We start from the raw sequence: 25,880 nt of genomic DNA, 5'->3' as shown, positions 1-25,880 counted from the left end.
TTTTCATATATAATTATTACATAGAATCCTATTGAATTTTATTTAGTTTATAATTACTCATGTTCTCATACTATCTACAATTTCGTAAAAGTTTCTTGCAAACCACCTTTGCAGATACTAACCAATTTTGGTTTGTGTTCAAAATTTAAAAAGATTAATTAATATTAAAATGCTATACGAATATTGTATAAAAAATTTTCGTGCACATATGCATATACATATGTATAAATAAAGTAGGATCAAATCATTTGTTTGTAAAGAAGGACTTTTTTCTTTAAACAAGTGAAAATGCTGTTTTTTATTACAATCTTCCAGGTACATTATTATTCATATATTATTATCCATATATCAAAATATATTGAAATATTGCATACATTTAGGATGAGCAAATTAAAAAAAATGTAAAAAGTATTAACATAAATGGTTGAAATTTACGGTTAAGTTAGTTAACATGAATTATTACAGTTTTTGATGACATGGCATTTACCGTTACCTTTTTGCTTCCCATACCTTTTTGCGTTTACGGAATTCAAAAAATATTTGTGGTTTTGGTACATTTAAATAGAAGAAATAAACATACGAGATAGATAAAAAATTTCCTTCTACAGAAATACATAAGTTTTTACTAAGAATCTATTTGCGTTCTTTTTTACAAAAACATACGGGCAGGCGGATGCATGAACGGACCAACGAACGCACGGACGGACGGACAGAATGAAACTGATAAACATTCTTTTCAAAAAGTACAAATACCTTAATTATTGGGAAATATATAGTTTAATAAATTAAACTATATATTTCCCAATAATTAAGGTATGTATTTAAAAATTTAGTTACAACATATAGAAGTATTAGTTTGATATATGTAAGTAGGACTGATCATTATTTTGTCCAAACTGCTTTAAATTTAAAGAAATTTTTCTATATCTAACTGAAAAGAAGAAATTCTTGAAATAATTTACGTATTTGTAACAAATAGAACTATAAGCTAATTCAATACATTGTATATAAATATTCTATATGTATGTAGTCTGTATATACATATACTTAAAAATAAACCGATTTGGGGACCATCTTGTAGCATAAATCTGTATGAATATAAATTATATTAATATTTTAGGGAAGATATGGCAAATATTTAATGTGAAATTGTGATAAAGCAATTTGTTTTTTTTTTTGTTTTTCTGGAATAAATAATTTATAACCTTTTTTAATTGAGGCTATTTTCATTATTACATTTTTGTAACTGAAGCATTAAATGGAATTAAAAGAAAATCGTGCTTGTTTTGCTTCATCTTTTTCTATTTTCCTATTTTTTCTGTCATATGAACGTTAATCATAATTAATTAAAGAACGAATGAGGTGTAAATTTCATGATTCAACATAGTAAGTCAACAACATTATTTCTCATGCCTTTTTGGCATTTTTTTTTTTTAATTTAACAATAAAATGTTAGATTGTAAATACATATATAAGAAATATATTGCTTAAATAACGGTCAACATGTGATCTAAAAAGTATATTATTTGCACATAATGTTATCATTCTAAAGAAAAAAAATAATTTGAGTTTTTTTTTTAACAAATAATTTCTAATCTTTACCATTCTTTTCCAGATAAAATTAACATCAACAACAAATAAACATCATATACGTAACTATGTATATATACAAAAGTATAATTTATGTACAAGTATAAATTATAAGGTGAATTGATTGCTTTGCCAATGATAGTTAATAAATCACAGTATACACACGGTTTTATTATATGTAAAACGGTATACACATACATCTACAAAAATACATTCTTAATTATAAAACTAAAAATTTAATAAATAGAGTTTAATTTAACGTTTGATATTTATATGGCTTGTAAACATAAATCGCATTAATCATGCAATAATCAATCTATACACATACATTATATACTTTGTATACATTTCGTGAACTTGAAATATTTAATTTTTAATCAACAAATTAATCAAAAGTAATAATAAAAACTTGACATTGCTCTCTATTATAAGAAAAGTCTAAGTTTATGTGATAATATGTTAATCGATATTGTTTATGTTCATCTACATATTTATATGTACATATATACATATACAAATTTTCGAAGAGCAAATAAAACTATGAATGTAATTAGTGCAACATATTTTTATACTCGTTTTTCGCACTATATTCCCTTTCAAAGCGTCACAAAATTATGGTAGCGTTTCGAATAAATTGGTAAATTTGTAAATAATCGTCTGAAACTATATATAAGATAAATCGATAACATATTGCTCAAAATCAGATTTTAAGTTAATTTATATTTCAAAAACTGTAATTGAAATTTACTAAATTTTCAGAAATAATTTACAAATAAATTTAAGAAATATAATAAACACTATTTAATTTAGTAAACGAGAAAACTATCATTCGTACACAATTTTAAAAATTATTTGATCATATCTAGAAAAATATTTAGGCTTTGGTAAAAATAATTAGGCTTTGACTGAATATTATTTTTGTGAAAAATATTTTGAAATTTAATATCTTGGTAATACATTATTAATTCATCACCCTACGGAAGCTACAAGCCAGATACAATAAAGCAAATAAAGAAGCGAATTTAATAAAATTAACAAAAATCTTAAAAAATTTAATCAAAATAATTCGATTTTTTATAATATTTGTGATATAATTTCAATAATACTTCAATATCCTAGAATATATGTTCAAACTATAGTGTTACACGTATCGTAATTGTAAGGAATTTATAAATAGCTTACTATATAAACTGTATAACAAGTTATTTCATAAATGAAGGCTATACTATACATATTTGACAAATCTATAGCCGAAATGGCATACCCATATTATCGACAGAAATTAGCAAAGCAAAATGAATTGCCGAAACATAAAATTACTCATTCGTGCAATAAAAAGCTGACAATCTATTCTTGTCTGTTTACTTCAATTCAACTTCATTGGTTTTACTAATTTTAAATATTAATTAAGGAAAACAGAACCTTTAAAATTAAGAACTTTGAATTTTTAATTCTAATTATCGCCTATTATTTTTGAAACTTTATTAAACCATACTTCAATGTAATCAATTGATTGTCACAGATTTTTGTTGAAAAATAACAATAGTATCTATGTACAAAGAAGCCCTAATAAATGGTTAGGTGTTTATTTCCTGTTTTGTATAAAAGTTTTATGTCCTTTAAAGTTATAAATGTACAATAAAACCTGTAATATTTGTTTTTTTTTTACAATTAATCAATTTCGGGTCTTTGTATGTATTCTCATCAGTTTCCCTTTAGCTTAATTTATTGTTTAACTAGTTTGTGGGACAATTTTGCATCTACATTTTTAAGAACAATAATTCGAGATAATGTAAGATTAAACACTATATACACACAAGTTTATGAAAATTTGTATTTATAGTATTGTTGAATTGTTGAATAAATTTTTGTTTGTTAATTAATAATTAAACTTGTATACTGGTACTATACAGAGTTAAGTTTTTAATCTCTGTTTTCAATTATTCAAAAAACTAAAAAAATGTATATTTTAGCATAAAATTAGAGAAAATTTTAAATTTTATTTATAATTTAATTACAATTTATTTCAACCTTGAGAATCAAACAAAATTTCAAGTATTATAATTCACATTTTAAATTGACTATGTAATTTATTACATAAAAATAAGAAATTGTTGAAATTCATAATTTACATTTAAATAAAGTTTTCTATTTCATTTATCACCAGCAACCCTTACATCCTATATACGATGAAGTTTTCAAAGTTTATTGATCAAGAACTTTATTTTAACTACAATTAAAAAAAAAAAAAATTACCACATTTTTATTTTACAATATATTATTTAAAAAGTTTTTCTCCCCCTAATATTTATTATTAAAATTATTGAACCTGACCACAGTCACAACTTTTGACATTATGGTTTATGTTTTTTAACATATTATATATGTAGTACCTATATGAAAGAATTGTGACTGTGAAATTTTAAGAATTGATTTCTTATCAAAAAAAAACACAAAAACTTTTAAATTTTTATAGACAATATGACCCACATACAATAAATTTATATATATATATATATATATACATATATGCACATCACTAAGTAATTTAATTGCTTTAAAAACTTTTTGTTTTATCAAAAAATGTTAAATACTTAAAAGGATAAAAAAGTTTTTAAAATATGTATAACAATTTTTTATATACTTATATACAAACATATACATATGTGTATAAAATTGTTCATATAATCCTTTTATAATCCTTTACATATACATATCTACAAATTATACGGTATATTAATAACAAATTTCCAAATGACTAACCAGAAAGTTTTTCTCAATGTTTTTACATACTGTTTTTAAACCCATCACTATACGGTTTGTCGAAAATATAATAATTTGTATACAGGGTGTTTCGTTTTACATATGTCATTGCCATTGGACATCTGACGTAAAAATTCATAATTTTTTACATCAAATTCTATATTCAATTTGATACTAAACATTTTGATAAAGAAAAATTTATTTGCTAAAATCAAAATAAAACTAATTTACTTTTCTATCAAAGTACCAAAATAGCAAATTGTACCAAAATTAAAAAAAAAAAATTCAAATTGATGTTGAATCTTATTTTTGGTAGACGCAAATTGTCATACGTTAAGAACAAGAATAAAAAGGCAATATGCAAAACTAATATAAAATATTTGCTTTTAAAAAAATTTAAAAAATTGACATCAAATATAGGGTGAAAATTTGATGTTCAGTTCAAAAAAAAATTTTTTTGAAGCAAAGTTATTTAATTATGGTCTTGGTCGTACAAAGACTTTTAAAAAATTTTGAATTATGATTTGTGAAAGTATAATATCTATAAACATACATATCTGTTCGGATTCAAGTGACTCAAGTTTTGTATATAATTTTGATTTAAAGAATGTGTTATGTAAAAAATATTATATTAGATTCTCGTATTATAATATTATAAAATATTAAGAATTGAAATAATTAACCAATTAATTATTGTATAACAAATTTTTCAATGTGCCAGCATAGAACTTCTCTTAACTTAATTATTAAAATTAATGTAAAATATTTTGTATATAAATACTAATTATTTAATTTAATATTGTAAAAGAAGATTCAAAAGAATATAAAAAAAATTTTTTGTTCGTTTTTTTTTTAACTCAAAAGAACGGTAAATAATTTCATAAATTATTAACGTTATTTATTTTTCATAAATATAGGTTCAAAACCGCTACTCACGATCTACATACAATTTAATAATTTACTCTATTATAATTTACAAGTGATAAATAATTGACCTACTTTAATTATTTTAGAAAGCATTCGAATGGAAAATAAATAGTTTAAATACAAAAAAAAATAATCTACAAAATATTGAAATGCGTTTGTTTGTTTTTTTTCCTGCTTTATTTTGTCACACAGATAACGAAAATTTTTATGAGGTTTTTCAAAATTATTAAAAAATAAATTCAAAATTTCAAAAAAATGTTACTTTTTAGCACTTTTCCAAAAAAATTTTTGAAAAAAGTGCTTATTAGTTTCACTCTGTCCGTCCGTCCGTCCGTCCGTCCGTCCGTCCGTCCGTCCGTCCGTCCGTCCGTCCGTCCGTCTGTCCGTGTGTCTGTTTACAAAACTTCTACACCCTTGAAGATAGAAAGCTAAAATTTTATATATGCATAGATCTTTACTAGAAACTTATTTTCGTAGAACAAAATTTTTACCTATCTCCCCCCCTCTAGAAGTTATACCCCCCCAAAACCCTAAAAATGGCCTTTTTTAAATATTTGTTGCAATGAAACCATAAGCATTTTCGAAATTTTGCAAACGCAGAAAGGCAGCGGCTTGCTTCCCCTAGCGTGATATACTATAGTTAAACTTTAGAAAAACAAAATGGCCGTTCAAATTTACCGTTATCTAAAGTCCTTTTTTTCCAAATTTTTGATGTCGGTTTTCTTCTAGATCCTATATTCTAGAACTTTGAAATTTTAGGGGCTTTTAGACATTAACAAATAGTTCATTTCGTTAGAAGAAATTTTTTTTCCATCTCCACCCCCTCTCAAGTTATCACCTCTTGAAATTCGTAAAATTTGAATTTTTGACACCTTATATTTCCAAAACCGCAAGCCTTTCCAAATTTTTATAAACTCAAAAAGCTAACGGTAAATTCCATGACACTAAAAAATATAATTATTTTTCTTAACTCACACAATTAACCCTTAAAATCGAGCATTATGTTAACCCCTTTTTATGTTAATTTTTGCTTTATTTCAAAGACTGCATATATGCGTCATCCTAAATATATGCAATCCTAGAAATAGTTTTGTATATGAATGAAAATAATTTTTATAGTGTGATAGGTATACATAGACTGTATTTAAAAGCAGAATTTTCACTTGTTAAAGGGAAAAGTGCTACAATACAAACCATTGGTTTGACCCAACTTTATTATTTTTCAAATGGATCGGTTAAGAGCCTCTTTTGGAAATGTCAAAATATTTCTGCTTATATACGGGTAAAACAGATAAACAATCCCCCTTTCGTAATTAAATTATTGCTACAGGGTTCAGTTGCTTTCAAATAAAAAGAAAATTAATTTAAAATTGGAAAGTATGTATAGATGTTCCTCGTGACAAAAATACTTCTCGCGACTTCAATGTGAGAATGAATATGACTATGATTTTAAGACATATAGAATGAAATGTCAACTAAAACTTTAAAATTTTGACACTAAACTTCAAAAATTAGATTTTTTTTTCCTTTATAATATTATACGAGCAATTTGATAATCTTATATTATCCGCACAAAACTGAGCAATTTTATATTCGATTAGGCTGCTATAAAAAGATTTTTTTAAAAAGAAGTGTGTAAGAAACTATTCGAGACTTCAAACTATAATATTGCAAAACATATTATATTATCAAGCGGAAAGAGCTTATTCAAGGTTTAATATAGCTTTAATTCCTTGACAAAATAATATAATATTTATCAGATTTTCTGAAAACGAAAAATATCAATTTTTCCAAGTAATTTCCAAGGTTATCTGGAAAAAAAAATCTATATAATAAACTATTGAGAGAAGGAGCACTGCCTTTTATTATATAAAATATTGGGGTTCATTTACATAAAAAGATACAATCAATTAAGAAAATAAGGGTATGCCAATATAAATTAACTTAAATATCTAAAAAAAATAATATTTATATACATATATAGATAATATTTTCTAAACATTTTAAGAAATAAAAGAAAAAAAGATTATTGAAAACTTTTATCTCTTATATATACAAAAACCTAATTAATAAATTACCTGAATTAGAAAATCAAAAATTAAATCTGATAATTTACTAAATTAAATCCTTTTATTTAAATTTTTTATTAAATTAAAATAATATCCTTGTAAAGAATTTTAGAAATAAAATTTGCTAATTTTTTAAAAGTAGCATCATTAATTAAATATAAAATAAACAGATTTTAAACGACAATATATATTGTCATAAAATAAGGTAGGTATTGTGATCGCATCAAATATCTTTTGTACGATTTCCTTACACTTATACGTTTCAGTTCACTATTTACAACAAAAATTACACCTTTATGTATTCGATTAATATATATATATATATAGATTACATTTAGACGAATTCAAGCTTTTAAGTTTTCGATTTAAACAAACAAAGGCTAATAAATTATACTTTTCACTATATTAAAAATAATATTTAAGAAATTTTCTTAAAATTTCAGCTGAAATTTGTTGAAACATTAATTGAATATACTTTGCAGTTCCAGAAATCGACTTTTAACTATAAACATCACAGTTTTGTTTGAATATAAAAATTTTTCTATTCTTTACATTTTACAAAATACATAATATATTAGACAACTTTCGATCATACTTATTTTACTGTGCTATTTATATTTCTATATCATAAAATTAATTTAGAAGAGATTTATGCATTTCAGATTGTGTGGTATAAGTTAATCTGATACCCTCAGGTTTCCACTTTATGAATATAAGTTTGATAAGAATCTATTGCATGGTGTTATTCCTCATACCGTTTTCATTCTAGGGCGAAATTCGAGGAATTATAGATCAGAAAAGCCTTTTAGGTTTATACTTTCTAGCAACTTAAACCACGTTTATAATAGTCTATAATAGTTATAGATAATATGTAGTTTATAATAGTCTATATAATAATATAGTTTGTGTTACAATCGAATTTTTTCATAAAAATTAGCCTAAAAACTTCATCATATTCTTTCTCTTTCCCCATTAAATGATGATAATTTTATTAAGCAATTTGATATTCGCATTTTTTTCGTCAAAATGATGATTGTTTTTGATCTTTCGTGCAATGTTAATTTTAATAGTAATTGAAGCTTAACCCAAGGAATTCATCTTGTAAAATAACCTTATACTTATACAGATATCATTAATCGCTAATTTGTTGTTCCACGTAACATTCATTCTAAATAATTTCATTTTAACATAATTTTTCTTGATAAATTATTTACGTAATTTGACTTATGACATTAAAATTGCAAAGCTTTAATTTATTATATTATAATATATAAACTTTTTCTCATAACAATATTTTAATGGAACTGATCTATTATTTTAATAATGTGTGCATACTTTTAGAACAATTTAGAAAAAATTTCTATTATAACAATTATGTTCAGTGCAATTTCAATCAGTAGAATAATTTTTTCGCGGCCAATTTCTATAAAACTAATTTTTCTTTTGAATTTTTCATTTTCTATATTTTTTTTTCTCACAAATAATTGAAAATAAGATTAAGTGATTAAAGAGTTATAGTTTTTTTTTTTTTTGAACAAAAATATAAAAATTCTGAAAATGTAGGGGATGTCTAAATATTTAACGAAACAAAACAATAAAAATATTTTTTTTTTTTTTTGTTATATTTTATTTTCCTCCTATGGAATTATGAAAAGGCAAAAAAAAAAATAATAAAATAAAAAGAAAATAAAAGAAAACCATTCTTTTCAAAACATTTAATGTGGGTTAAAATACAATACGTTTTATGTTTGTATGTATAGCTGGATAAATATAAAAAATATATAGAGAGTATTTTATAGGAAATACGAAAAGTATACACGAGTGCATAATACTAATTAAATATCACAATGGAAAAATGGAAAATTTCAAAATTTTTTAAAAAAATTTTATGATGGCTCATCTTTATTCACGTGCACGTGTAAAATCCTCCGCTATATTTTCTAGTTTCATATTGCGAAAAATTGCTATTTTCTCCTATTCATTATTTTATATACATATATACATATATATACATATATGGGCACATATAAATTATTACCTAGATATAGAATTTAAAATATAATTGTTATTATCAGATTGTATATTCCTTTAATAAATGAATCGATTTAAAAAAAAATAAAAAAAAAAAAAACAAAAAAGAAAAATTGAAATAATAGAAAAAAATCATATTTGAAAATTTGGATCAAGGACGAAAATAAGCTGGCTGATTACACTATAATACAAATCAGTATTTATTAACACTTTATATATATATATATATGTATATCAATAAAAAAATGAACTTCAATAGTTATATCAACAATATTTGTTATACTCTTGAATTCATATACAGATTTTTAAGCATTTTTAGGTAATGTAAAGAGTGAGAGATAGAGAGCGAGAGAGTAATTGTTCAAATTGTTACGAAATTTTTTTTTATAAATATTTGATGTCAATTTAAATGTCAATTTTATATAATAATTGAATTACAAATAAATTTTTAATTAACTCCTTTTTTTTCTTGGTTTTTGTTTCTTTTTTTTTTTGTGTATATTGAAAAAATTGATTAATTAGTGTAGTTCAATCCTTAATAACAAATTTATAACAAAAAAAATTATTGGAATAAATTTTATTTAAAAATTCGCAATATTCAAAAATAGAATTTAAACTTTCTTGCATTTGATATTGTATGAGTCTATGTGATAACTACCGTATACGTACGAGTATAAAAGCACTTTACATATGTTAGATAATTGTCATACTATTATACGCTCATAGCAACCCTTTAACATTTTAAATGGCATTTGTTTGCTAACGTGGAGTACAAGCACAGCTCTCGTTTGGTTTTTGTTTGGTTAACAAATTGATTTGCTCTGGTTTAATAAATATCAAATCTGTAAATTGTTATATTTAATATATTTTATTTATATATAATTCAATTATTATTAAAACTAAAAAAAAACGAGATTACGAAGTATTTTTTTGAACGCAAAAGAACTCTCAAATCTCTCACACATCTAAAAAATCATCGAGTAAAGTAAAAAGTATTGGTATCACAGAGTTGACATGGTCAATTCTATACCTAATATCGTTTTTTAAATAAATTTCTATTTAATTTCTAAATCAAATATAATTTTTAATTTGTTATGTTAACCCAAAAGGTTAAAAGCTATGGGTCCTTAATTAATATAAAATTATTTTAGTTAAAATAAAATAAATAAATAAATTGTCCCCTATAAATATGCAATTTCAATTATATTCACCACAATTTCTAATTTACAATTTAAGGATTGTTGTTATCCTTTCACATTTTTTTTTTTAAATAATTTCGTCACAAAAACATTTCAATAAAAATTTTTATTCATAAAAAAATTAATGTTTTTTTTTTTTAAATTTTAAGTTTGACAATATTTCAGATTATATAAGTAATTATGGTATTATAAAGGTTAATAAAACGAAATCGCATTTCTGGAAAAAAGATAACAAAAAAAGAGATTTTATTGGTCAACTTTAAACATTTTTTTTTCGCTCCAAAAGAATCGTGGTATACGATAAAAAATCTTTAATATTTTTTATTATTTGTAAAAGAAAATTTTTTTTTTTTTTTCTTTTTCTTTAGTATCATTTTTATACTTATATTCATAGCATACATATTCGTATAAATATACAATAGATGGCTTATCTGTTCTAGTACGCACGGTCCAAAAATTTTATTTAAAAATGGTTTTTTTTTTGTCACTAAATTTTATGGTTTTTTCTTTTAAATGTGAATGATATGCCCTCAAATATTTATGTATACTTGTGCATTGTATAAATGCCTTTTTATATAGTACAGATTATATTTTAGTGTATTAGCAGTAGCTTCAATGTTATATGTTTAAAGATATTAAAGCTATTTTGCGACTGACATGTACTATTTTGTAGAAAACCGCAGTTATTATATAAAATTTAAAAAAAATAATAATGATAACTGATATGAAACTTTTAATATTTCTGAGGTCAATTTGGCAGTGGACTTCGGAACTTACATTCTAAATAACAATACAATCAATGTTTAAATACTCGCTCTGATTTCATTTTTTGGGGCATATCAAAATTTAATATGTTATAACACAACAAAAAACCTACAAAGTTTTGATATCTTTGCAATGCATACAAAACAACACTTAAACAATAAAAGTGCGAGTAAAATCTTCTAAATCTCTTCAAGAATTCGAAATTCTGTTAATCGCAAACATCATTCGCAATCTCACTGAAATTTAGTACATCATTGACCATTTGGCACATTTGGCTGGAGTTTCAAATATTACTGATATTTCACACATTACAGTGTTAACAGCTAAATACATTTTGACTTTGCAATTCAAGTGAAATAATAACTGACAGCTTTTACGAATACTATTTGCAATTACATTCACCACCTACTTCTAATCTAATTTAATAACATTTATTATGAGACAGATAATTTTTCTAAACATTCGTATAATATCCAAATAATCGAAAAGCCACCAAAAATAACATAAACACTCACATAATTCGATTGATTGACAACTCGCTAAAAATTTAACATACGTAATTCATATAAGACTTAAAAGAAGCCAAATGTAATCTTCTTAAATGTTATTTGGCATTAACCACTTTATTGGAAAAAAAAATTTATCCGGAAGAATTACAGACATTTTAGTTAACAAAGTATACAAACATATTATATAAGAATAAAATAGAATTTTTTGAATTAAAACTTTTGAACATCGTTAAAATTAAAAGTAGTACAAATATATATGTACGTGATTAAAATCATAGACTTATAGGAATCACAATTGTAAGAACAATTAAAAAAAAATAAAAAACAAAAGAAAAAGCGAAAACGATTAAAAAACGATTATTGAAAATTTTTGCTTAAAAAAGCGGTATGTAGACTAATAAAAAATGGATTTAAAATAGAAAACGCGAATATGACTTTTTTATGAATATTGTCTGTATGTATGAAAGTACGTACAAATAAATGTACTCATCCAAATTTGGATTTTTAAATTAGGTATGTATTTTTGTTTAATAAGGTTGTGTAGAATGAAAAAAATGTGTTTCGAATCGGTAATATAAAAAAAATTGTAACAAAAAAAAATGTAAAAAAGAATTTCAATTTTAAAGATTTAAAAAATGTGTATTCAACTTTACATAGCATGAAGAAAAATTTGTGTTTAAAGAGAGAAATATTTAATTTAACCTTGATCTCTTGTTAGTTTGAATGCATTTACTTCCGTTTCACAAAATTCTATTCCAATATTGTTTAATTTCTATAAAAATCTCATTGTAAATCTACTTCCAAACGCATATAATGTCGTTTACTACTTGTTCGGCAATATTATTTAAGATTAATATGAACTAACAAATTCCTAAATTCTTAATTATTAATTTTACATGAATTTATTACAAAATTTTGAAAAAATCCTCTTCTAAGTATTTGAAGTTACATTTTGAGTACTGCGCATAACATCATTTTATAAATTATCATAATTATTTTCTTAATAATTCTTAATAATGATAATAATTTTTATAAATCATTCTTAATAATGATTTATAAAAATTATTATCAAAAAGACATACCCTCACTTTATATACATATATGGTGCACAATAGTATTATTATGCAGGTGACATTTTTAAAGTTCATTTTATTCACTCAAATTAAAAAAAATATTTCCGCACTATAGAAAAATAAAATTGATAAACGTTTGATCTTAAACCTGAAACGATTATAAGTAATTTATCAATATTTAATTCAAAATATTGGCACTATAAGCCATATTTTATAACACATAGTCATATATCAATACATGCATACATACATGTATTATTATGAAGATTATACATTGATGAAGATGCTTTATAAATGCATAATGATTACATGAAATAAAAATTTCATTATGGCACTTGTACTTAAACTAAATAAATTTTATGCTATAAACTAATATGCTTATACTCGTAATAATGTTCTTATATTATAATAAAGTTGGGTCAAACCTATGGTTTGTATTTTAGCACTTTTCTCTTTAACAAGTGAAAATTCTGCTTTTAAATACAGTCTATGTATGCCTATCACACTATTATTTCATTCATATACAAAACTATTTCTAGGATTGCATATATTTAGGATGAACGATTTATGCAGTCTTTGAAATAAAGCAAAAATTAATATAAAGTGGGGTTAACATAATGCTCGATTTTAAGGTTTAATTGTGCGAGTTAAGAAAAATAATAATATTAAAAAATAACGGAACAATTATATAAGAATAATATATATTTATTTTTATCATTAATTTATAATTATATAAAAAATAACGGAATTTATCGTTAGCTTTTTGCGTTTATAGAAATTTGAAAAAGCTTGCGGTTTCGGAAATATAAGGTGTCAAAAATTTAAATTTTACAAATTTCGAGAGGGGATGGAGATGGAAAAAAATTTTCTTTTAACGAAATGAACTATTTGATAATGTTTAAAAGCCCCTACAATTTCAAGCTTCTACAGGCTGGGGCCTAGAAAAAAAACGACATCAAAAATTTAGAAAAAAAGAACTTTAGATAACGGTAAATTTGAACGGCCATTTTGTTTTTCTAAAGTTTAACTATAGTATACCGTGCTAGGGGAAGCAAGCCGCTGCCTTTATGAGTTTGCAAAATTTCAAAAATGCTTATGGTTTCATTGCAACAAATAGTTAAAAAGGGCCATTTTTAAGGTTTTGGGGGGGTAGGTATAACTTCTAGAGGGGGGTAGATAGGTAAAAATTTTGTTCCACAGAAATAAGTTTCTAGTAAAGATCTATGTACATATTAAATTTCAGCTTTCTATCTTCAAGGGTGTAGAAGTTTTGTAAACAAAAAAAGTGTCCACGGACGGACGGACGGACGAACGAACAGAGTGAAACTAATAAGCATTTTTTTTTTCAAAAATTTTTTGGAAAAGTGCTAAAAACAAAAACTAAAACATGAATTCAAAAACATAAAAATAAAAGCAAAAGAATGGAACTCAGCACATAACCGATCACATTGAAAGATTTTGGAATTATTTCAAAAAAATTTAAATTTAAAAATGTATTCTACCCACTTAATTTTAATTTCAAACAAAGTAGTGGATCAAAGAAAAAGCGTACAATAAAGTTATTCTGACTTGATTAGGATCAGGACTTTAGAACATGATTTTTCCAATATAAGTTCATTTCATCTAAATCATTTTTTTTAAAACTGTAATCTGACATTATATAAAAGCAATTACCAACGAAATAAATTAAAATATATGTAGCTTGTTTACTGCAACACAACTTACTCTCAGAGATCGTATTTTTTTAGTTATGTACAATAGTAGTAGCCAATGAGTAATGTACAATTTTTCTAGAAAATCGATTCAACTCAACCTAAGTGCTACAATGTGCTACACCGATATACACAATATCTTTAAAATTTATTTTTATTTTTAGCATTTTTCATATAATGAAATACTGCTTTTCCAATTGAAAATTTAACAGGTGAAATTTGATAGGAAAACAATACCTTCTTTATTGTACTCTATGATAATCGATAATAATATAATAAAGGTCATGTATACTATAAGATATGAACAAGTAATTATGTAAATGAGATCAAAACAAAAATTTTTTCCCTTTCTTTGTAAGAAATGTGTAAGAAATTATACTCAATTATGTATTTAAGAGATATTTAAATTTACTCATAATTAATGTTTATATTGTGTCAGCTGTAGTTGAAAAATGTTGTTATACATGTTGGACAAGTATAATTCAAAGAGCTAATAAATTAACTATATTCCCAAATTGAAATCGACTAAATCTTGGATTTTGCATAAAATTATATGTCTCTCTTACGGATTCTTTTTTTACTGATAATTTAGTATGGAACTGTATTTCTATAAAATATAAAAAGAATTAAGGAATATGTAATTAAAAAAAAAACAATAAAGACGTTCTTAACTAGATTATATCGGATTATAATTAAAATTCAGGTTCCGTATACTTAATTCGTATAATGTTTTATACTTTAATCAAAAATTAATTTCAGAGGCACACTAACATTGCTAAAATTTTGAACAAAATTTTAATGATTTATGAAACAAAAATAAAAAAGTGTTATATACATATTTATTCAATTTGGGTCAATCTAATTTTTTTTTTTAAATTAAAAACGAATTTCGCAAAAAATATATATACGATATTTTTATATATATACAAATATTATACACTATAATTGTTGCTACCCCTTATTGTATTTTATCAAATTCATAAACTTTTTTTTTCAAAACTATTTAAGAAATATTTCATCAGAAATCTTTAATATCGCTGTTAACTAACTAATTAAACTGGTTAAATATTCAATGAGCAATAAAAACAAAACAAAAAATTTTATTTTTAAATTTTATAAATTCTAATTCTTTTTTATGAGATTTTGATGCCTAAAACTTTCTTACTCAAGTATTATATAAGTTTTAATTTTTAAATATAATTTGCCAATGTTTAAATAAAATTTAAAATATTTTTAATAATTTTCTGGAATTATATTTGAATTGAACTTATTAAAGGTAAAAAAAAATGTTTAAATTTTGAATATAAGTACCCAGAACATGTTCAACACGTATGTAAATATTGAACCGGATCTTCAACTGTTAAGTATTGGATCGGATATATAACTTATCTGCAAAGTCAATTTTTTAATAAGATATGCACTTCATTTAGAAAATGACCTAATATAACCGACTGCAAAGTATATTTTCCGATTTGGCAAAAGTGTTGCACAAGATTATAAAAATATCCATTAAATAAATCTTTGAAATATGGAAATTTTTATAACTGTAGTAAGTTTTTAGTTAAGAAAATGAAAATTTAAAAAAAAATTTAAATTCAGCTTTTAAAACAAATTCATTTTATGCAACTCGAAAAATTTCAATTGAAATCAAAATACCCAGAGACACAGATCAATTTTTTGCTACAAACATTATGTATTTACACAAAACCTTACCGCGAACATGTACATTTCCGCCGAAAAGTTGTAACGTGAAATTTTGTGCAATCACATAACCTCTGTATGAAATGCGATCAATATTTAAAAAATGTTGGAATGCAATTTAAATATTATATTATAAATAATTATTTTCATACACACTTAACTGATATTACAACTTTAAAAACAAAGAATTATATATGTATAAGCGTATATATATATGTACATTATGCCTTTTTATAATATTTGCTTTACAATTCACTCACATAAAAATTCATTCTGTGAACCCACAAATGAAATAATTTGAAATACTTGAAAATAATCGCTTTACAAATAAAACACATTTAAAGTACCTCAAGTATTCTCACGAATGAAAATCCATAATATTATATACATACTCGTATATAGACATTTTATTTTTTATGTTCAATATACTATAGAATAAATATATCATCATATAAGAGATTAATTTTTAGAAAACATATGTAAGCACCTTTATGCTTTTAAATTAGATATATGATTTAAAATTCTCTTTGAGACACGCTAATCCAATGAAAAAATTTTCACTTCCATATCAATTATTATTATGATATAGAAAATTAAAGGTTATAAATTTTATTACCGCAACAGTAGAATCATAAAGGTAAGAATTTTCTTTATAAAACTAAAATCCCATGAAATTTTCTTTATATTTAAACATTATTATAACACCTTAATCTGGCATTTATATATATATATATAACTATGTACACGTATGTATACGTGATGCTTTTATAATTCGGTACTTAAATTTTGAAGGTATAAAGATTTTTTCTTTTGTTTTATATTCATATAAAGATTAACACAAGATGTGGAAAGTTTACTGACGGTGTAAAATAATTTTTTTCTTTTTTTGTTAATTTGAGAATGAAAGCAATAATTTCATTGATATAGTTATGCAATAATATTATTTAATTTTGGATTTCAATAAACAGGGAATTGCATTTACAAAAAAAAAATTTTTTTTGTGAAATTTAATAGTGAAAAATCAATACTTAAAGTTTTTTAGTAAATTCTCTTCACTAAATTATTTAAGCACGCATTTATACAAATTTATGTACAGAGTGTTTCAAATTATGGATATAATTTCAGTGATAAATAATTGTTCAAACTATATACTTATGTACTGTTAATGGTATGGTAAAACTATGATAGAAAGAGGAAAATGTTGGTATTTAGACGGCTTTTCCTCTCTTTGGAGCCAATTCACCAAATTCAAAATTTTATATTTAGCTTAGGTTTTTAATAATAAACAAAAGTTTTAGCAAAATTTTAAGTTAAAAAAGCGAAACTTGAATCTTAATAATTTTAAAATGCAAAACATTAAGTACCTGTCAGACAGGCACTTTATGAGAAAAAGTGGAAACTCATATTGCTTATATGTTATAGATTATAGAAGAAAGATATAGAAGAAGGAAACAAATGTTTACTCTTAGTTTAACTATTCCGAAAATCTTAGTTTATAATTTGAAGGCAAAATCTCTGATTTTTTAAAACAGTACCCTCAATTATTATTTTTTGCTGCAAATCAATAAAAAAGTATAAATTCACCATATATTTGTAACCACATGCAAAACACCCTATATGTTACAGTAAATAAGGTGTTTAATAAGAACTTTTTAAATATTTATTCAGGTATTGATCCGAGACCCGATCCCCTTTTGCTTTAATTTAAAAACTGGTAGAATAAGCGTTAGTATAAACTATATGAAAACAAAAGCAATATAAACTATTTTAAATTTTTATTGAAAAAAAAATGATTATCTCTAGTTTTTCAATAAAAAAGAAAAAAAATTAAAATTATTTCATTTTTACTGATTAATTGCAATGATTTTTCCCTGGAGGTGACTTATTTATCATTTTATTTAAACATTTTGATATTTACATTAAACTTATTTACATATATATGTACATATATATATGTACATATTTTATAGTCACACATATCCATCATTAGATTAATTTTTGTGATATTTAACTATAATATGAAATGTGTTTCTCTAATTTTCCAAACTCAATTGATTTAACAACACTTGAGGGTTTTGAATCAAAAGTTTTGATAAAAATTTATAAAAAATAGGAAAAACTTCTGAATTATTCGTTTACACACAGGAAATCTATTTGAAATAAAAATATACACATTGTTATTAAATAAACATTCAAGTGCACACAAATTTTTAGCTAGAATGCTATATTACTCGTAAATGTAAAAAAAAAAATTTGATGTGATAATACAATGTGTATTGTATTATAGAAAATTATGAGAATGTCTTTTAAAAGTTAGTTAAAAAGTAGGCTTTTAGTGAACATAAGCAGAGAAATGAAAGTTTCGCTTTGTGCCATCCGAATTCTTTGAAAGTTTCGCTTTGTGCCATACGAATTCTTTGAAAATTTTGTTTGTGCCATCCGAATTCTTTGAAAAACTTCGCTTGTTAGTTTTGGTAATAACCGAAAAATATTAAATAAAAACTCAATATTAAATTAATTAACAGCTCAAATATTGTCCATCATCAATATATTCCATCAATTAGTTACGTGGGTATGGTAACAAATGTAAAATCAGTCCCTAATTCGGTTTCCGAGGCCTGATCTTTTCAAAAAATTTATAAATTCATTGTTTTAACACCGAAATTTTAAATATTAAATTTCCAGTTCCTGAGGCCTAATATATTCCAAAAGTTGATCAACTCGTAACATAAGCATAAAATTTTAATTAAGATCGGATAAGCCAAATTTGAGATAAACGCTCACATACACAGCTCGATAAACCGACAGACCGATATCTCTCCAAAAATAGTTTATTTCTACTTTATGAAGAAGTCAGTTTCCAGCGAAAATTCGGTATGAAAAAATCACAATTTTATGCCATCACATCATCTCCTTTATTGTAAACAATGCGGTCGGTAAAAATCAATATTTTTTGCATAAATGTACATACTTATACCTGTACATCTATAAAAATATTTACTTTGATATTAATCATATCATATTATATTATTTATCAATAAAGCTAATTAATTTAATTGAAATTAATTTGCATTAATTTACTTATACTTTTAATTACCATTTATGTACATATGTATTATATACATAAATCCACATATATATATATGGAATTGTTTCCACAACAAATACAAAACAGTATAAGTAATTGGTAGTAAAGTAAAAATAATAAAAATAGAACTCAATTGAACTCTGACTGACAATATATAAATATCATGAGATTTTAATATAGGCGTATACGTTTTGTATCCTTAAGTTTTAAGTATGTATAAATAATCTGATGCTCGTTAGTATAGAAACATACACATATTATATATTAATACTTTCTTTTAACCATTTGATTGTTAATTTTCAAATACATATATACTTTTAAGTACATACATAGGTAAATTGAGTATGTTTTATGAGAAAAGATTTCAATTCATACTAAAAAAAAGTTTAAACGGATTTAAAGTATTAAAGAGCTAAAATTAATTTGAACTTCTGAAAGCTGTGGGCTAGAGAGAATTCTATTTTAGAATCTGAGGAAATTTAGAATTATAATTGCTTAGAATTGATGGAAAGGCTTTCAAAATTCTTAAGGTAACGAAATAATTACCTTCTCAAAGTGCAATATTGTTAGTAAATCAAGACCAATCATTTGACATATAAACAATGTAATTTATATGTTATAATTTGACATTTAAACAATGTAACTTGTATGTTCTTTTTACGATTTTCCTCTCAAATTTCTAATTGAATAAAAAATTTAATAAATTTGTGAATTGTAAGAATGATTTTAACACAAATCATCGTTTTTCTGGTATTTATAGCTGTATTTCAAGCTCTATTCTTAAAGCATGATAGAACTACAGCTCCGTTCATAACGTCAAGAAACAGAAGTTTAATATGTATGAGTAAAGCATACATATATTAAATATTTTTGCTCCATCTGTCAAAGGTATAATTTAAAAGGACATTGTCCAGCAAAGCTATTATAGAAGTTATCGAATTTTTAATTCAATTTGAAATATTCAAATTTTATTAACACGATTTTTTAAGCAACGGAACAATCATTTTAAGTAAATTTAACAATTGAAATTATAAATACATCTCACACCAATACTGGCACAAATATCACGAAGTTCTACATATTATGGATCAGTGTATTTTTTCATTTTTAAGAATATGTAAGTTATAATTCTGCATACGACGGTATATAGTTATATTTTGAAAATAATACGTATGTCTGTAAATATAACGTGACTGATATGACAATGATTTCTTTTTAAATATAAAAAACATTAAACTTACCAAATACCACATTGCTGGCCATTTTATATCATTTAAATGAACTGAATCCACTAATGAAAATATTTTAGGTTCTCTCATTTTCATATAATCTCGTTTTTTACGTGATAAAATTTTTTGTTGTTCCGCCCATATAACACGATGATCTTCATCAAGACGATTTTGATGAAAATCTGAGGGTGATATTGATCTCTTTGATATTCGATTATGTTGAAAATGATAATAATCACCAAATATCTGAAATGGAAAATAAAAGAGAAATTATTGCTATTCTAGTTTTGTTTTTCATAAAAGACAAAATAAAAAAAATTAAAAAAATTTTCTATTATAAAATTTCTATATATGTGTGTATGTATGTATATGTGAATTTGTTTATTGATTTGTAAAATTTTAAAATTTTTTTGTTGATATTTTAAAAATTCATATTAACTTCCGATCATAAAATTTTCGGCTGGCCTAACCCAAAATCTATTCATAACATCTCTATTTTCATTCTTGTACGTATGTTCGTATACAAAATTAACCTTAAAATTTTAAATGAAAACTGATTATCTTAATAGGAAGATTATTTTAAATTAAAATACTAAATGTATAAAAACAAATGGAATTGAAGGTTAATCATATATAAGTTCTACAAATAATGAAACTATGAATTTTAATATTTTCTTGTTAAAAAATGCTTTTGAAATCAAATCAACAATAAGTGACGAATTATTTTAAAGAAATTAAAATATTTCATACATTTTAATTAAATAAATGAAATATATGTATATAGTGCCGCTTATACTGTAAGAAATATAATACATGGTGTGTTACTTATACTTTGATATTTTACAAAAAAAATTTTCTCAATAAATCAATTAATTCGATCAATTGTTTTGAAAACCAATATCTTCAACCAATCAATTCTTAAATGAAGATCACATGTAATAAATAAAAGTTTTTTTAATTATCCATAAAAAACTAATACATACACGTACATACAGATGTACATATATAAATTTATTTATAGGCATTTAATAAATTAATTAATAAAACTACATAAGTAAATTAAATTCAGAACAAGCCATCAGTGGCTTGTAAAGTACGACATTTCTCTCTTTTAATAGAGAAATCGCATTTATAAATCAAATTATATAATACAATAAATAATTGGATAAAAATGAAAATTAAAAGAAACATTATATCATGTTACATAAGTGAATTCTGGAAAGTGAATTCTGGAAGGTTAAAATCTAATTGAATTTTTACAATTCCCTTTCCAAGAAAAAAACTGTTAGTATAATGTTTGCCGGTCCTGATTCTCGGCAGAAGAATCTACGTGCTATTTTTGTACATTACCAGAATTTAAATATTTTATGGTTTTGTAGAGTGTTTCTGTGGAGTTCTGTAGGGATGTACAATATTATGGACTGTTTTATTTGAGAGAAATGCATAAGCGAACAGAATGAAACTAATAAGCACATATTTTTTTCTAATTTTGTCGAAAATTTGCTAGAAAGCTGTTACTAAACCTTTAATAAATTGGTGTTTATCTTTGAAATTGACATAAAGTTTAAGGCTAAGTAAATAATTTAATTTAAGGAAAATAGAATTGAATTCAATGATTGTTTACAAAAACTTAAAAATTCAAAGTTTTATTTTATTTCTTAATTTTTCAATGAAAAATTGTAATTTTTTACAATACTTATAAATAAGTACTCTTTAAAATAACTCAAGAGCTATAATATTTAAAATAATTGATCATTTTTTTGCCTCTATTCAATTCAAAGCAGTTATAGTAGGTTCTTTATAAGAATAAAGTTTCAAAATTGTCTTTAAATAGGTAATAAAAAGTAAATATTAACCCATTCCGAACCAAAATTTTTATTGGTATGACGATAATAGGATAGGTCCTAATTCAAGAACTGCATATTGATTCATTTGAAACAAATTGTAAGAGCATATAGGAAATTTCCATTTGAATAGAAACTAAATATTTACGCAAATAAACAAACCATACAGTTCAAAACATATGAAAGAAAACAATCTTATAAATTTTCAATTGTGTAGGCAAAATAGTAGCGGGCAAAAGCTTTTTTTCTAAATGTAAGAAGCAAAAAAAAATTAAAGCTTTTAAATCTAATTGTTCTCATAACAAATTTGCTTGGTGTATCTTGCATATGTTGTATAATCTGCAATTTTCCTTTACGAGAAAATACCAACTTTTCTATATTTTTCGCGTTATACGTTCTATTTATTTTCATATTTAGTTTATTTTTAAATGAATTTCTTATATACCGGATAGTAGCCGAATACCGGATAATCAAAAAGGTCTAGTCTTAACTGGCATTTACATAAGATCGATAGGTTTATTTATCATTTAATAATAATCATCATCATAAATAAAGTATAACTTACAGTTAAATTTGTAATTTTTCCTTTAATTGCTTTTAAGGCACTTACAAAGTCACTAATTTATAGGGTTAAAATTTCTTGAAAAACAGTGAAAACCTCGAAAAATTTTCAATTAAAACGTAAATTAATAGATTTAAAATTTTGTTTTTCCTCTTCTATACGGCATAGAATTGAAAATGTTGTTAAATAATAAAATATTTTTTCAATAAGAAAACAAAAATAACTTTTGCTTTAGATAATGGGTTTGTTATAGACAAAATTGATTTATATATGAAAAATATTTTTCAAATAAAATTGAAAAACAAAAAAAAAAAAAAGTTAATTAAATTGAGTGGTAAAATATGAAAGGAATAAGCACATTTTTCAATATTTTTCAATATTTTTCTTTTTTAGATTTTTATAAATTAACGAAAAATGGCATTTTTAGATGAAAACTTGGATGCTTTCAACCATCATTGGATCTACTCTTGTATAAAAACGAAACAAAACAAAAAAGGAATAACACTTTTATATTAGAAATAATAAAAATAAAAAAATTTCTCTATATTCAGGTGTAAAAATGAAAAAAATGTAAAAAAACCTTATTTACCTCCCGTACATACTCGTATATCGACAAAATCTATAAGAACATAAAAATATAAAACAAAGTAGTACTTGCCCTAGATATGAGTTATTCTCTAAATAAATTTAACCTTAACGAATAATTTTTTTTTCTTTTTATGTTTCTTTTAGGTTTTTTTTTTCTTTTTGAAAAAAAAACTTAGCTAAAATAAAGTGATGTCGATGTGATGCAAAAAATTTTATGCTAAAATGGAATTTATATACTTAATTTTTATTTTTTTTTTTTTTTTGAAATAGAGTCCTTGAGTACATTATATACGATCTTGACATTTCTGACACAAAATTTTTATTATTTGAAATATTTACATATATTTTTTATATATACGAAAAATAAGTAAAATAAAATAAATAATATGCATGTACTTTAGATAAATATAAATAAGTAAGTAGTAATATAAATACATAATACATATTTTATTTATGTATGTGCATACATTTATGTGTAAATTCAAAAAAAAAAATTTAAATTGTAATTCACGGCAACACACACGTATGTTTTATTAAAAGGGAAAACTAATAATATGATAATGCATATGTTTACATTACGTATAATATTTGTATTTACTCCCCCGTATAGTATTTTTTTTAATGCTGCAAACTTTATTAGCTATATATACTTAAAATTCTAAAAAATATTCTTAATTTATATGTTCATAAAAAGAGTAAAATTAGAATATTAATTTAGTTTCTTCACTGAATTTACATAAATTACTGTAGTATATATATGTATATACTTACATAAGTTTTTTAAAAATTTTCCCTCAGTTGTAATAACGAAAAGTTATTGAGGGAAATTAATGCAATTTGAAATTAACAGAAATTTTGAAAAATATTTTAAAAGCCTAAATACTCGTATGTTCTTAAAAAATTTTAAGAACATATAGAATAAAAATATTAATAAATTAATTGTTCAAATTGAAATTATAAAAATTATAAAATTATTAATATTTATTTATAATTTTAATTACTCAGACATATTTAGTTTTCACTTAATATAGGAAGTACTGAATACTTATTAGGAAATTGGCTTGAAACGGAATATATTCGTTCTTCGGTGTAACTTTCATAACACATGATCAGCATACATATAAAAGATCTTCAGAAAAAAAAAAATCGGCAATTTATTTTATTGTTATAATTTAAAAATATTTTAAAGAAAATATTTTAATCAAAAAATGTAATAATGTGTTACTCAAATAATTTCAAAAATCATAAAATTTTTGTTACAAATCCTGGTAGCAAAGACAGAACAGCGTAATAACAATTTATCGGTGATTACTAATTAAGTGATTACATTGGAAAAAGTCAATATTTTTATATAGAACATGTGGGAGAAAATAATATTTATTGCATCAGAAGCTGTTTTAAAAAAAAATAAAGTTGAATTGAAAATCAATGGTTTGTATTATGGAACTTTTCGCTTGAACAAATGAAAGTACTGCTTTTAATCACAATCTACTATATTATTTAAACTAAAATTATTCATGTAAGTATCAAAATATATTGCATACATTTAGAATAATCACAAGAAAAAAAAAATAATGAAAGAAGCATTAGCATATAATAGTTGGAATACAATGGTGAAGTAAGTGATTTAAAATAAGCAATTATAATTTTTGATGGCATTGCATTTATCGCTAATTTTTTGCTTTTATGGGAATTTGAAAAAGCTTGCAGTTTCGAAAGTATAAGATGCCGAAAACTCAAATCTTACAAATTTCGAAAAGCGATCAATTATTTATTACCACCTAAAAGCTCATAAAATTTCGCTTTCAGACTGGGAGAAAAATTATAGCAAAAATTTTAAACAAAAATTAACGGTTGAAGAAGCCGCAGTCAATACTTTTCTGAAATTAAAGGTCTATAATTTTTAGAGGAGGGAAGATGACGAAAATTTTTTTCTGCAGAAATAAGTTTCAGGTTGCTATAATAAAGGGCGTTGAAATTTTATTAACAGAAACAATGGCAGAGAAACTAATAAACACTTTTTTTGCAGTTTTTTTTTTGGAAAAGTGCTAAAAATTTTATGTTTCCAGAAATTGAAAAAATGTGAAATCGACGTTAAAACAAAATAAGTTTCTGTCCACTAAGTATATTGAATTAAAAAAAAAGTTTTTTTTTGTTTTGTTATAATTTTTTAAATTTTTAAGCCCATAAACTAGTTAAAATCTAATCACTTACTTTATCATTTTGTGTA

General features: G+C 23.4%; 1 protein-coding gene across 1 annotated transcript in view; it reads right to left on the bottom strand.

Moving 5' to 3' along the window:
- The window catches only part of LOC129609774 (furin-like protease 1), a 64,203-nt gene that overhangs the window by 19,849 nt on the left and 18,474 nt on the right, over positions 1–25,880 (bottom strand). Inside the window, exon 3 of the mRNA XM_055521893.1 lies at positions 20,669–20,902. Coding sequence (XP_055377868.1) covers positions 20,669–20,902 — 234 coding nt within the window. The remainder of the gene's footprint in view (positions 1–20,668; positions 20,903–25,880) is intronic.

Source organism: Condylostylus longicornis, unplaced genomic scaffold (genome assembly GCF_029603195.1).
Source record: "Condylostylus longicornis isolate FDR11 unplaced genomic scaffold, ASM2960319v2 ptg000040l, whole genome shotgun sequence".
Taxonomy (NCBI): domain Eukaryota; kingdom Metazoa; phylum Arthropoda; class Insecta; order Diptera; family Dolichopodidae; genus Condylostylus; species Condylostylus longicornis.
This window is presented reverse-complemented; position numbering and strand designations above follow the sequence as displayed.